Source organism: Sander vitreus, chromosome 18 (assembly GCF_031162955.1).
Source record: "Sander vitreus isolate 19-12246 chromosome 18, sanVit1, whole genome shotgun sequence".
Taxonomy (NCBI): Eukaryota; Metazoa; Chordata; class Actinopteri; order Perciformes; family Percidae; genus Sander; species Sander vitreus.
In genome coordinates this window covers 9,399,696-9,414,691 of record NC_135872.1, presented here as the reverse complement: position 1 = coordinate 9,414,691, position 14,996 = coordinate 9,399,696, and the positions used below count along the sequence as shown (strand labels likewise).

General features: G+C 38.8%; 1 protein-coding gene across 2 annotated transcripts in view; it reads left to right on the top strand.

Moving 5' to 3' along the window:
• Positions 1-14,996, top strand: part of rngtt (RNA guanylyltransferase and 5'-phosphatase) — a 90,473-nt gene that overhangs the window by 51,938 nt on the left and 23,539 nt on the right. For both annotated transcript variants that reach the window (XM_078274573.1, XM_078274572.1), the window contains exon 12: positions 7,084-7,152. In XM_078274573.1, coding sequence (XP_078130699.1) covers positions 7,084-7,152 — 69 coding nt within the window. The remainder of the gene's footprint in view (positions 1-7,083; positions 7,153-14,996) is intronic.

Below are 14,996 nucleotides of genomic sequence, written 5' to 3'. Positions count from 1 at the left end.
ACGCCCAGAATGCACCTGAACACACCTCCCTGTATGACCAGCACACTCATGGGTGCAGGTGCATTTGCTGTTTAAACGACATGGGCGCTGGACGGGAAATTGACAACTGCGTCAGTCTTAAACTAGCAAAGACACTTGCGTCGGGCTTTGCTCTGCGCCGGGTGCGCCGTGGTCTCTATTATCCTTAAAAATATCTTTTTCCATTAAGTTAAAAATGATTTGACAATTAATTGATTAATTGAATCAGAATATTAATCTCCAGCTGTTTTGATAATAGATTAATAATTTGAAAAATTTAAATGGCATAATTAAAAATTGACAAAATTGTAAGCTCCCACAGTGTCCCTTAGCCTCAGCTCAGATTATGAATTTCAGTGCGATGATTTCTTGCTCCCTGAAGTCTTTATCGTCTTGCAATAACTTGTTGCTAACTTTTTCTAATTTCATGGTAGGTAGTGTTAGGTGCTAGTCACCCATCATGACACTTGTCCTGTTCGCTGCAGGTTCTTTTTTATACCACAATTCAATTTCATGCTGTGCCCCGATATTTCTAATCTTATACCTTCTACCGGTATGGTTTAATCTTTAAAATGTTAATGTCTCTGTTCATCTTTTCCCTGTCACCACAAATGAATGTGTAAAATGTAATCGTTCTTTTTATGAACTGTCCAATATCCATCAAAAGATAAGATGTCAGAGGACGTTAAACTTCTCCAGACGGTAACCTTGTTTGACTTCAGGCCAGCCAGTGGTTTAGCAGGCCTGCCCATACACTCTGATGTGGACTTTTCGTTTAATAGGGAACTGCGTACTGGCTTCACAGGACCGTTCACATTAGGCTTGAAAGGAGCCTCCAGCAACATCCCTGTGGTCTGACTGGAATATCAATCCATCCTCTCCGCCTTTGATTCAGCCCCCGCACCTAAACCTCCTGAGAGCTACGAGGATGAGCAGACCGCAGGAAAGCACAAAGGCTTCAGAAATGGAAAGTGCGTCATATCATTTCAGGTGTGCTGATGAAAAGCTGACAATATCGTACAGAAAGTGAGCCACGGCATTGCTTTGTTTATGAGACCATGCTCCGTTGTCTTTCTTGCAAATGCATATTAATAAACCATAAGGTGTAGACATATTTTAAATACATGATACATACGTGTTGACTCATATTGCTTATTGCTTTAAGAAACGTACAGGCCTTTACTCTTTATTCAAAGACACCAGGAAATCATTCAAAGTCAGAAGTGTAATTTGCCCACCTGCGATGCTTTATTGCCAACCCCTGACGTTAACTATGTGTTAACTATGTTAATTGCCACTGTAAAATAAAATCTATATACTTGACTTGCGGGATTGCTTGGGTGCCGCTGGAAATTCCGCCGGATGCGTGTATTTTCAGTTTCCTTTCGCTTTCTTTGTGTTGGAATTTTAAACTCCGGTGGATTTATGAGGACTATGGTTGACTTCTCCTCAAATCTCTGCATGATAAATTGAGACAGCTAGCTACACTATCTGTTCAATCTGAGTTTTCTTGCACGACTATTTTGCAGCGGCTCCGTGCGGAGCATGGCGCCGCCCAAGATGATTGTGATTGGTTTAAAGAAATGCCAATAAACCAGAGCATGTTTTTCACCCATCCCAGAATGCTATGTGGAGTAGCCAGACCCTCCTCCGTTCCGCAGCGTGTGGATGGTCTGGCAACGCAAGTCTATTTTAAATACAACAGCCACTTGATTAAAACTGCCACTGCGGTTACATGTTTAAAACGGCCACCGTGCGGCCGTATCACAGGCGCTAAATAGAACGCTCATAAATGTCATTTTGGGAGTCATTGGCAATCAACCTATTCTGTTGTTTAGATAAAAATTGGATAAGCAAAATGTTTCATAAGCAAAAAAAAATATTGCCTACTTTCAGCTCCTCAGATGTGAAAGTTGGCAGCTTTTCTATGTTTTTAATCACTGTGAAATTAGTATATTTAGGTTTTGGAGTGTTGGTTGGACAAGCAAGACGTTTGAATCAACTTAATAAAGAAATTGATCATTAGTTGCATCCCTAGATCTGACAAAAAACAGTGTGGTCGCTGTTACCACTTTGTTTTCACATTGTCACTGGGGCAACAAGAGGTTGATGCTTATGGTTCCATTTTAATTGAAGTTGCTTCTTGTGTTTGTAATTATTTGAAAGGGGCACTACGCAACCACTGTGAATGTAGTTTGAGTCCTTGGGTTGTGCGTGTGGTTTTCTTAAATGTTTCTTTTACTTGCATTTATTTTTTATCGAAGTACGATTAAGGGTCACCTACAATTCGTGGCAAGTGATTTTTCTGTTTGATTGGCTAATAAAAATAAACCTTGCTATGTAGATGACAGACTACATAAAACGGTGAACATGTATGGCATACTTTCATTTCAATGCTATCCGGCTAACACCAAGCCACATATCCTTCACTATTGTGGCCTTTTGTGAAATGAGCCCAAACATGAAACACTGGAGAGGAAAATGGTCTGACTTCCATCACCCTGACATCTTGAGAAGAAAGACATTGTTTCGCATGTTAGCAGTTAATTTGTCCCTCCTCCGAGCTCTTGCGTTGCCCTGTCTCTGCCCTGGAGTCTACATTGAAAGCTTGATCTCTTAATGGGGCTTTGCTGTTTGCCTCCGCCCACACAACCCTACTGTACCAGGCACAACTTTGTGTTTCCTTTCTAAAAGGTTTACCATGAAAGCAGGGTTGCTGCTCCCTTTCTGCATTATCGCTCCAAGGAACTTCCTTACTGTAGGAGGATGTGTGAGTGGAAGTCTTCTTTCTGCTCATCTCTCCATCCAGGGTTCACTGTGCTCGACGAAGGTGGTGGGTGGGTGTGCTAAGATGGCATGAGAACTGAAATGGAACTCCCAGATCTTACCGCCTACATGCCGTTCCCTCATAAAGGCACCCGTTCTTTTTGGTCTGGCTATCTGCCTTCTCCATGTCAGCATGGTTGTCAAGCTTTGTGTGATCTGCTGTGACTCATTCATCATTCTGCAGAGCACTGATGTTGCTCTGCTTTCTTTGCAGATAGAGCAGAGACTGAACGGTTTTATGTGTTTGTAGTTAAATGTACACAGCGCTCCTCTGAGGGCTGATGACTTCACTTCATCCATCTCTGAAACATATCTTTTGAGAAGCAGTGATGTTTTGTATCAAAGTATTTTGTGAAAAGGTGAAATCATCCTGCGGTATAAATATAACCGACACAGGATATTTTTCTCTATTAAAATCAGAGTGCTCTGCAGCTAGAGAGCCACGGTTTGCAGTTTCACCAAACCAACTACAGGTTCTATTTGCTAAAGAGAGCCGAAGTGAGACCAGAACGTCTGTCTTCTGTTTGATAAATAAGGGAACCATTCCCAACCACATTTAGGTGTGTTTGCATCCACCTGTTTTAATGTGCATCTTCAATTTACGCATAAAAACATCTGAGTAGAAACGCTGGAAATTTGAGTGTAATGGAAAAACCCTTTGTGAATAAATCAATAAATCAGGACATGAATGTTTGTTTTTTCGTGTGGGTTCCCATTTGTTTGTATCGTGCATGCAGGGTAAGCATGGTGACACTGATTGACAGTTTGTGGCGGCAACAAGCAAAGACACGTAGCATTGTGCCAATAAAGGCAGGAGAGAAGACTCCAAGCTAGCAAACATGGATGTTAACAATGCACAATTTAAAAAAAAAAAAATTTCTTTTGGGTTTCGGTAAGAAGCACTGCATGTAAACGTAACTTTTCGTTTGTTTACGAGAAAACTCTTTAACATGGCACTTCAACAAAGGAAAGTAAACCTTAAAAACACCTTTCATTTTTTTTCTCCCGAAGAAATAATCAATGAGAGATCGCATTGAGTTTATTGTATTGCAGAAGCTAGCCAGGACGGGACACCACTTACAACATTAGCTCTGTAGATTTCACGTAATAATTCAGTCATTTGTGTCTTCATACTAGTATATTGCATCTTCATACTCTACCGTTCAAAAGTTTGAGGTCATTTAGAAATTTTCATTCCACTCCATTATAGACAGAATACCAGCTGATCTGAGTGGGTGGCTGATCTTTAATGCAATATCTACATTGCCCATTATCAGCAACCATTCATCCAATGTTCCAAAAGCACATTCTGTTTACTAATCTGATATCATTTGAAAAGGCTAACTGAGAAAACATTGGAGAACCCTTTTGCAATTATGTAAGCACATAATGTAATCTGAAAACTGCTGCCCTGGTTAAAAAAACAATGCAACTGATCTCAGTTGGTATTCTGTCTATAATGGAGTGGAATGGAAATGTCCTAAGTGACCCCAAACCTTTGACCGGTAGTGTACATCTGAAAATATAGATACATGTTGTACTTTGCAGCAAATATTATCTGATGTATTATACAGTTGTATCTGCTCACTTCAAAGATTTTTTGAGAAAGACTAAATCTGCATCTCCAAGTAGCAGATGATTGATGCATCAATGTCTTGATCAATATGGCAACATAAATGTTGCAGGAGCTTATAATTCCTGCCACTCTGTGGCAAAAAAAACAAGCCCTACTCGGAACCCATCAGCTATTGGCCTGACGACGATTTAGCCTCTGGGGCAAGGTTCAAAATTAGCACCATCTACTAACCAAATGCATGTCCTACTTTGCAGCAAATATTATCTGATGTATTATACAGTTGTATCTGCTCACTTCAAAGAGATTTTTTGAGAAAGACTAAATGTGTCGTCATAGATGGTTATCCACCGAGCAGCTAAGACAGACCCGTTTGGTCTAATGCTGGGAAGAATGTGTCAAAGGCGTTTTTTACAGGAGAGCCTGCAGTGCTGCTGTGTATGAAATGGTTAACCAGTCTTGAATGAAGTGCAAATGTAGTTATGTTATAGTAACACGCTTTCTTGTATTTGTGATTGAAGGTTATAATTTGGTTTGTCCCAAAACATCACCAGGACAGATGACGATCTGTTATCTCCTGCGTAGTGAATGTGTCTTGGCTCTGATGATTGTTGACAGTCTCCATGAACACGTTGCTATCTCCTAGTCAACAGGCACTTAAATTGACCATGCCTGCTGATTTGAAATCGGAGCTGGACAGAGATGCATGCATTGTTAATTAAAATGTAATCATTTCATTTTACTGTCGCCTTTCATTCAGACAGGAGACGACTTACAATAGGTTATATAAGGGCACTCAAAGCACAATGTTGTTGTTCCACCTTTCAATACCTCCCTGCATGGCAAAATGCATTGCTCTCTGCTTTAGTTCATCTTGATGGCCTGGATAGGATACCTGATATGTGCTGCAGTGCACTATTGCATATGCTTTCTGTTTTATTGGCCAAGGCTATTTCCTGCCTGCCTAAATATATTAACCATATGTATGCACATACAGAATAGCAAAGATCACTTGACAAGTTTTCATACAAAGTAATTCAATAGAATCAATATTTTGCAATACTTGCACTGGGAATTGATGATCAGCAGTGATTCTGCGGTCTCTGTTCATATCTACTCTTTAAAAAGCATTGAGATTCTGCTCTGTGTACTTATGCAATCATATATTAGATTTAGCTTTTGGTATTACAGTATAGCCGAACATTTTCCAAGGCAAATGATACGTGTTGGATTATTTCCTACCTTCCAAGCAGCAGCAGGTTTCCCTTCATACCAGTGTAGTATTGAAATAAACTCTGTTCAGAACGGTCATCCATCACAAAGAGCACAACATAACGTACAACTTTTTACGTTATTACCGTTGTTACCTTTAACGTTTTATTTTTGTGAAAGTGACATGGTTTAATTTACTGTGCAGTTTCATCTCATATCTCGTGTTCACTTTTTAAATTGATTTGAATGTCTTGCATTTCAGTTACAAAAGTGTCACTCTTTTAAATCTTAAATCAGTCAAATCTGAACACATTGTCATTAGCAGATAAACGTCAATAAATCAACTGAAGAATGAAGGGGGGTGACATTTTCCTAAAATTCTGAAAACCTGATTCTCTTAAGGTGTTGCGTGCATGATAAATTATTTAGCCAATGTTGTACTGAAGGTGGTTATGGCATTTCAAATGTTTTAGTAAAATTGTCTTTGCTGTTATAAGGCCATATGCCATGGACAGTCTTTATGGCACTGTGGTCTTTTTCCTACGTTTGTTCAGTGGTCTTAGTGGAGGGTGAGTTTAAACGTTTCAGTTGATCATATAGGAACAATATTTTGTTCCTATATTTTACTTCAAACAAACATCTAATTTATCTGGTTCTGAGGTGAAAAAAATGAGGGAGGTGCTGTTTAACAAAATGCCTTACTCAAAGATAACTGGAGGGAAAAAAAGTTTTAGTGTAATTGTATTTTTCATGCAGTTGCTGGAAAATAAAACACCTTTTTAGTTTCGGGGGAAGAAGTTTGATAGTAGACGGGGAAAGAAAGTGGTTATTTAAAAGAAAAGTCAAAAAGGAAAGAAACTCTTATATTGAGGGATCTGTTCGTCTGTTTCCTTATGCAGATTGTATATTCAGCCTTATTTTAGTGCCTCTAATTCTCCTTGCTGTAGTTGCCATGGCTGTTGATGTGCTCCATGATGCTTTTGTCATGCAGTAGCTCTGCCACGTCTCCTGGGCATTCCTCTTTTAATATGGTGCTGTAGGTTCCTTTTCTCTACTACACCATTGGTGGTTGGTGTTAATGAAGGACATGAAAACGACTCTTTTCAGTCTTCAGGAACTTAACGATTTGTTGCTATTCTGTTCCTCCTTGGGCTGTCAAGTTACATATATTGATCTTGCAGTCATGCATTGTCAATCAAAGAGATTAGTGCTTAGTTTCAGGGTTAGATGGAGGAAAACAAGGTCCTAGACTTTGTATCTGCCTTCCAGTTATGTTAAAACTTTGCTTACTTTTAGAGGGTCCGGTATTGTTGGCAGACTCGATACGTAGCTGTAGTTGACTTTATAAATCAATGTCATTTCATGTGTTCCCAGCTAAAGCTAAAGCTATCCATCTTGTCATTTATCAATATTTCTTGGCTGAAACTGTCCCCTCCTTATTTTCTATTTTTCAGCTACTGGAAGGCAGCTTCACGTCCCAGGTCAGCCATGAAGTCGACGGGCTTATCTTCCAGCCATGCGGGGTAAGCCTTGATTTATGTATGACAATCTGTCATTTTTCAAAGCTGTAGCCTCTTTGCCACAGGTTGTCAGAAAAAGCTTTTTCTTCCACTGAGCTCCTACATAAGAATCAGACAGCTTGTCACTACCACCTGCCGTTTGTCACTTTCTATATCAGTCTTGCCCTCTGTTATTGTAAAGGAAACCACACTCCTACATGAATCCACATAAACACAGGGCTCTCTGTAAGAGGCTGATCAGTAATACAGACGTATGGCAGTTTGTGTTAGGACGGAAACGGCGTTAGTAAGAATACCAACCAATTTACTTGGTTGTTAAAACCGCAGAAAATCAGTTTGATCTGTGGCTGTAATACTATTCCTCTTTCCTTCCCCTTCGATGGACTCAAGGGCCCATATTCCACTGTTTAATATTTGAAATATCCTATTACTCATAACATTAGTGCAGGAATTGGAGAGGTAGGTATCTAGATATGATTTTTCTCCATGTTCTACCATGCCTTGGATTGATACAGTGAGATGAAAATGTATGGGGCTCAAATGGCGATTATAGAGGACATCAACCAAACGGGGACATATCATGTTACCTGGTGGTGATGGACATAAAAAAAAATAATAATTGTGTTTTAATGAAATCAGTGGTACGAGACTTGTCACTGGCCTTGATCAAAATTAATTTGTAATTGTAATTGTTGTTGAGCATTTTCAGTTTTTGCTCTTCTCTGTGATTTGTGAAGTAATTATAATACAGTGTATATCTGTGGCAATAGCTATCACGTAGCAACAGTTCTCAGGAGGGCTGGAAATTAAATTTGGAGGAGGCAACTTTACACCGCTGCACTTTCTCTCCACCACAACATGAGCTGAGCTGATCTGCATCTCCAAGTAGCAGATGTCTCCCTGAGGCTAGTTAATTGATGCATCAATGTCTTGATCAATATGGCAACATAAATGTTACAGGAGATTGTAATTCCTGCCACGCGGTGTTGTTTCTTGTACAATATAATCTTTCTGTTTTTCTGTATTTTGTTAAAATTGAATTTAGTTGGTTTACCATCTCGGAACCCATGAGCTATTGGCCTGACGACGATTTAGACGAAATTTGCACCATCTACTAACCAAATGCTGATAAAATATGTAAGGGGCTGGTAGATTTGCTTCACTCACCAGCCAAAAAAAAACAATGGTAATCTATTGAGTGGCTGGTAGTCTATATCCACGATGCTTTGAGTCAATACTTCTTGTAGGTGTTTTAGGTCCAGACGACATTTCGGCTATTCTCTATAAACCGATATCTACATATGAATGCAGATAAATGAATAAAAAGCTAAATCCTCATCAGACGATAGCCGATGGGTCCTGAGATTACATTTTGGCCACTGCGTTCTCCCTCTTTTGCTCTCCATGCGGACTGTTTACCTGCATGCAACCAAAGCCTGCTCAACGTGATTGGTCAATACTACTTCGACCACAAACGGAAACCAGAACACTTTTGATACCAAAATCGTGTCCTGTTGCCCACAGATTCTGCATTCATATGCAGATACCTGTTTTTAGAGATTAGTTTGGAATGCTAATTAGATTTAGTTCTCTTATTTTCCACAGTTGATTTCTAATTTATAAAACTGTAGGGGGAATATTCTGCAGTTCAATGGAAGAGCTACTAATTATGTAATTTTTTTAAATGCACATTAGCAAGAGATGCTTTAGAGAATATTTTTAGGAGATTGTATTGCATTTCCAAATTATACACAATCCTCACCATAGATTTGTTTTAGATTTAGAGCACTAGGGTTGATGCAGTCAGCCATTGATTTATTGTCCTGTAGCTTCAGTGAATTTGATGGATCAAACCCGTAGAAAGGTGTTGAAAGCACTGTGGCACCCTGGGCTTAAGGATGTGGCATTTATCGTACCGGCTGAGGAAATTGCAACAATATCATCCCCATCCCAGTCATGGATTAGGAATATACTGTTAACCAGGATTTGTGATTTGTTTTGGCAGGTGTTTTTGAAATGATTGCTGTTCAACAAGCAGGAATAGAAAGCTGGGAGGATGTGCAAATGTTCTGTCAAATAGAAAACTGATTTCATGGACAGGTCGTCATTCAGACAAATCCATTCTGTTGACAGGTTGTTTTTTCGCACCCCTTTTTTGTATAATTCTCGCCTTTGAATTGGATGGAAGTCCTTCCACGGAGCTGCAAGTCCGTGTATGATATACAGCTCATTTATAAATTACCACCGTAGACATATTTCTTCCATGTGTCCCATTAAAGCTGTCTGTGCTCAGTCTGATTAGTCCATCTGTGAGCAAATCACCGTTCATTAAGATTTTTTATAGCAGTTTATGAATTTGACAGAAGAAAATGTCTCCACCCTCTTGAAGGTCAGCAGCTGGTTCCCATCTGCAAAGTCGCTCAAACAAATAGGCCTGGTCGGAAAAACTGGCAAGTCCATTGTGACTAAATGTGATGATGCAAATCGTCTGCCATCTAATGTGACATTACAAAAGACGATAATATGCAACACTGTCTAGCTTTACTTTGTTTATTACAGCATCAACATTAAACAATACAACGTCTTGTTTATGAGTGTTTTGGTTTTATGAGTCTGAAAGTCTTAAGCATTTTAAACAGCACAAACAGGATTTTTGTAATAAAACAGTAATTACTTCAAGTAGATTAGATTTATTCACATGCGTTTCATCCACACTTGACTAATGAGAACAACAGTGTCATCACGACAGGCTCTGCATGCACTTAAAACAAGCAGCAGAGACACATTTAAATGGTAATAACAGGTTTGGTGATAGCAAGGTGACAGCCTGCAGTTACTGTTTGCTACTGTCTTTTAAATAGTTTGTGCTAGCCTAATGTCATAGCTTCACCATTTTTATGAGACTCTTTATATATAAAAATATATATAATAATTTAAAGAGACCAAAGTCATCCTTTAACAAGTCCTCTTCCAACTGTATGTTTGCATTTTAAAAATAAATATGAAAAAATCCTGTCCATGTTGCCGTGTTTAATTTTTGTCCACATGCTGTCATAACGGAAAACAGTGGAACATAGAAAGCAGCATTCTGCATCTGCATCCACCCAGTCATAATAGGAATAGGAAATCTAACCTAACGCTGAAGGAGATTGTGGGATGTGATGGTCTACACCAAATACAATCTGTACAGCATGATAGTAAACAGCACTGAAAGTATTTTCCAAGAGGTTATTAAATATTTACAGGGGAAGACTTAAGGATATTGGCCAGAGGTAGATAAGGGGATGAGGGGCATTGCTGCCTTTTGGCACTTTTTCAGTTGAATTTAGCTTGTGTTATTGGATTATTGATTGACACTGTGGCTGTTGTTTGAGATCCCCTTGATTTGCCAGTCTATGTAAATAAGCCATTATTTGTGAAGGATGCTGTGCAGCGGAAGCAGCATGTTGGGTTGTTTACCCACCACGGAGCGTCGTTCCCACCTTACTACTGACAGCGCTGTTAGCCGAGCACTCAGTCACACTGGACAGCAGTAGAAGAAGTTGTACCAGCGTCTGGTTCAAGTTTGGCCAACTTTGAGGGCTGTGTTTGGCATTAACTTTAAAACCCTTTTTGTCAAGAAGTTGTTTTAAAACATTACATTGATGAAATAGTTCTAGCAGTGTGGCTTGTTAGTTTTTGGTCCAGATTGAAATGTCTCAACTATTGGATTGCCATGAGATTTAGTTGAGACATTCATGTTCCCCTCAGTATGAATTGTAATTACTTTGGTGATCCCTTTCGCTTTTCATATGGGTGGGGGGAGCACTTTGGAGGAGCTATGTAACATTATTTTCAGCAGGTTAGTTTTGGTTTGTGAGGGAAAAGAACACCACACTCTGTGACAAAGAGAGCACTGTTGTCAGATCTGGGGTGTGAAAGTCCCTCTAAATCATTAAAGAATATAGTGTTAGAGTTTTGCTTTATAATGCACAATAATCGTTGGTCAATTTTAGCCTCAAACTAAATATTTGATAAGATTTAAGTTTACAAGCACATTACTCGTTGATTAAAGGCCTATTCTCAGCAGTCTTGCTGCTGTGAACGTCCATTAATATTCGCACAAAGGTTGTTAACAGCTGCAGCCCACAGTCACTGGGTGTGTTATCTCACCCAACACACAGTGTCCTTGGAATATGTTTTCTTTGTTTAGGGAACATCGGAAAGATTTTCAATTTGTAAAAGAACTATTGCCACAGATGGTATAATTGCTTATGGGAGAGCACTCAAGATTATGATCTCTGTACAAAGAATATAAAGAAGAATTAAAAAAACATATATAAAATAATTTCCGCTGAACTCAAAAATCTGTACAGAAGGTGATTCACATCAATCAGTGAAGCCTTTGAATTATATTGTTAAAGATGATCCGAGACAGATATGTGAGTTTAGGAGGTCACATTATTGGCTATTGTGCATTTTGTGTTTCGTGATTGAATCCGTATAATCATTTCATCTGGGCTTTGCTATTCCTCACTTTTATCAGTATGTCATAACTGAAAACCAAGAATTACTCTTTAACTTTTTCCCGTCCCTATTTTCCTCAACCTTTTCAACCCATTTTTGCACATTTACACCTAAGCACCGCACCAAAACACACATGCACGCACACGCACACACAGTGTTAATGTTATTCTCAAGAAACGGGCCAGTGTGTCTGAGCTGTAACAGAGGGAGCTTTTCTCTGGGGAACAGATTTATTGGACTTGTCCAGCCTTTTGTCTATTATCTGCAGCATGCTTAAACAATAAGTCTGCCTCGGAGCAAAAAGCTGTTATTGAAAAAAACACTAATCAAAGGACTTATCTTGAAGCATACCCTCAAGCAAGATGCTTTTTTCTTCAAAAGAATTACACTTTAAACATTTATTAAGCTGTCGTTTATTGTGGCTGCCCTCTACTACGAACGCACCGGCTGTGTTGTTTCTCTTACGGCAGCTGCAGATCGTTACATACCGGTGTTGAATCCTCTACAGTAAAACACAGTCACACTTTACACCGTTTAGCGTTAGCTGTCAGCATTGTAACCGTGTTTAATCCAGCTACTAGCTAGCGGTAGGCTAACGTTAGCTGCTGTCGAGTATAGTGTTAACTAGCGTCACATGCAGCGGGGTTTGTGTTTCCTGTAACGTCTGTTTCAGAGCATCAGAGAGAAGCGCAGACATATCAGTGGCACCAGATTTTCGTCTGTATGCAAACGTCAATATGGAATGGATTAATCTGCGTTAATTTTTTTTAACTTTTCTTAACTTATTTTGACAGCCCTAATTACTATTATTATTATAATATTATATGTATTATGTACGTCCAATTTGCTTTTCTTTGAAAACGTTTGTGGTTGAGTTTAGACCAGCAAGCAACTATTACATTTTAAACTTCAAAAAAGGGTTTCTTGAATGAGATATTTCCCTTTTTCATTTTTTTTTATTTTTTTAAAAGAAATTAACCATCTGACTATGTATTTTCTACATACTGGGCCGTACAAAGAGCTGCGGCTCCACATAGTATTTTGGTTCAGTGTTTTCCTCCACATACTCCGAGGCAACGTGAAAATGATAGGGGCCCTATTTCTTCCTGTGGTACTGTGGATTGTACTAGATCAAATACAACCTGCCTATTTCTGGACTTTAAAAGGGTAACAAATCTCTGCTCTGGAGCCGTTCTATAGCTTGTCACATTGTTTGTTGCTGTTATCTCCCTGGACTTATTTATTGTTTTAATGAACCGTTACCTGCTTTTTCACTCATAAGTTCCAGGTTTCTTGAGAAGCTTTATTGTACAGTTCATGCTTGGACAAGCATCGTTAGTGTTGCTGTTTTCTTGTCAATTTGGGCTATTTTAAAAAATGCAGTTCCTAGTGGAAGTTCTAAAGTCTTAGGTGGCAGTTTTGTGGACTACCTTGAGTTTTTATCTTTGTCTCTAAAAAAGTTTTAGTTTAACTAGAAATAGAAAACTGCAAAGTCAGCCGCACAGTCCTACTGCTGGTGATACCGTCATGCTTGTATTTTTAAAAGAGTTTGTTGTATTCAGAATTCTTAAACGAGATAAGAAAATGGAGTCCAGGGAACAGAAAATATGAATATTAAATATAAGGCACTGAGAGAGTTGCAGGTTAGAAATGGTAGATAGGGGGGTCTACAAAGGTCAACGTTTAAAAAGGTCTCTAATTTGAAATCACGGTTTTAGTTTTAGGTCATTTTAGGGCTTTGTTAGACCTTGCAAGCATTTGTGGTGTGACTTTCGAGTTATCCATTACCAGACAGATGTTTTTGCATATTTCCCAATAACGGTTCAAGTCATTTATTTATAATACAGTAATTACAATCATTTGTTTTGGCATTAATGTTCTACTTTTTTTAATTGCTGAAACCATACAGTTTTGCTTTCACACTGTGCATCTCCCTCAGTTTTTCCTACCCTCAGTCTGACTGTCGCTGCCTCTGAATTTCTAGCTTGAAACAGCAGTCAATTGATATGCAATGGAACATCATTATATGTGTTCTTGAATGCAAGACTGGATCTGAAGGTCTGTTTTTCACTCCAATAATAAAGCCCTTGTTTTGTATATGCAGTCACTTATTGACAATAGTAATAAAAGCAAAAGTGCAACTGGCAACACTCTTTCATTTAGGAATGAATTTGAAGGTAGCCTATTTATTTAATCTGTAGTCTGATTGGCTTTTCATGATGTTGTTGCTATGGCTCTGTCTCTGCCGGCTTGGATAGAGCAAATTTTTACTTTGATTGAAAATGTTGCACAAACATTTTAGCAAGCCTAAACAGATCCTCAGGGCAGTGTATTTTCTGGGGCTGACTATTCATTCCATAATAGAGGTTTACATGTACTGTTGTTGTTTTACCACAGCGCAAACACATAAACCATTCAAACGTTTTGCCTATGGCGTTAACTCTTTAGAGATTTGTATCTGTCTTTCACTTAGCTCAGTTAAAAAGTAATTTGATTATAAACTGTGGAGGACTTAATGACTAGATGCTTGTATGTATATATTTAATTTCGCATTAGAGCTACATAAGAGGAATAAGTCATTTCTCAAGAGGTTATTTTGATGCCTGTGCAGCAGATCATAACTAACTGCATTGAAGAATGTTCCTTTCTACAACCACGTTTTCAGAAGAAAAGATGTACTCTGTTGAGGTTCTTTAAAAGACTCCCTCTTTTCCCGCTCTCTAGCTAACTGCAGTGAATAGCTTTTGTGGAGTGTGCTGGTTTCAAAGGCACACGAAGGCCGCCTCCCACACGGAGAGCTCCACTGCAGACAAAGCAGAACAACACCCCACACTCGTGTTCCCTTCACTTTACACCTAAATCAACAAAGTCAACCTGCCCTTGATTCTAATTTTGCATTAACTTTGCCATCAGTACAGGATTTCATTTTCATAATGATGCACATGTAGTACATTATAGTCAAAATGAGATCACAATTAGTCATTCCTTATTGTCATCATGTTTTTAATGTATTTCAATAGTTGTTTTTTAATAAAAAGAAGAAAAAAGGTATTTGGGGAAATATCAGAAAATGATACTTTTAGTCTCAGCTGGCTGGAGGGGCATGTCTGTGTGTGATTGACAGCAGCTGGCAGGTTGAGTGTTAGTGTTACACTGCAGGGAACAAAAGACAACAAACTTGCACTGTAGCCTACATGTCAATGGGGAGACAGCGTGTTGTTAAAGAGTAAGGACCACACCAGCATATATCTCGAACAAAGTGACATTTAGAGGTATGTTTTATTAGTTATCTAGCCTGTAAACTGACATTAGCAGTCCACTTTTCCCCAGTGAATGTATGT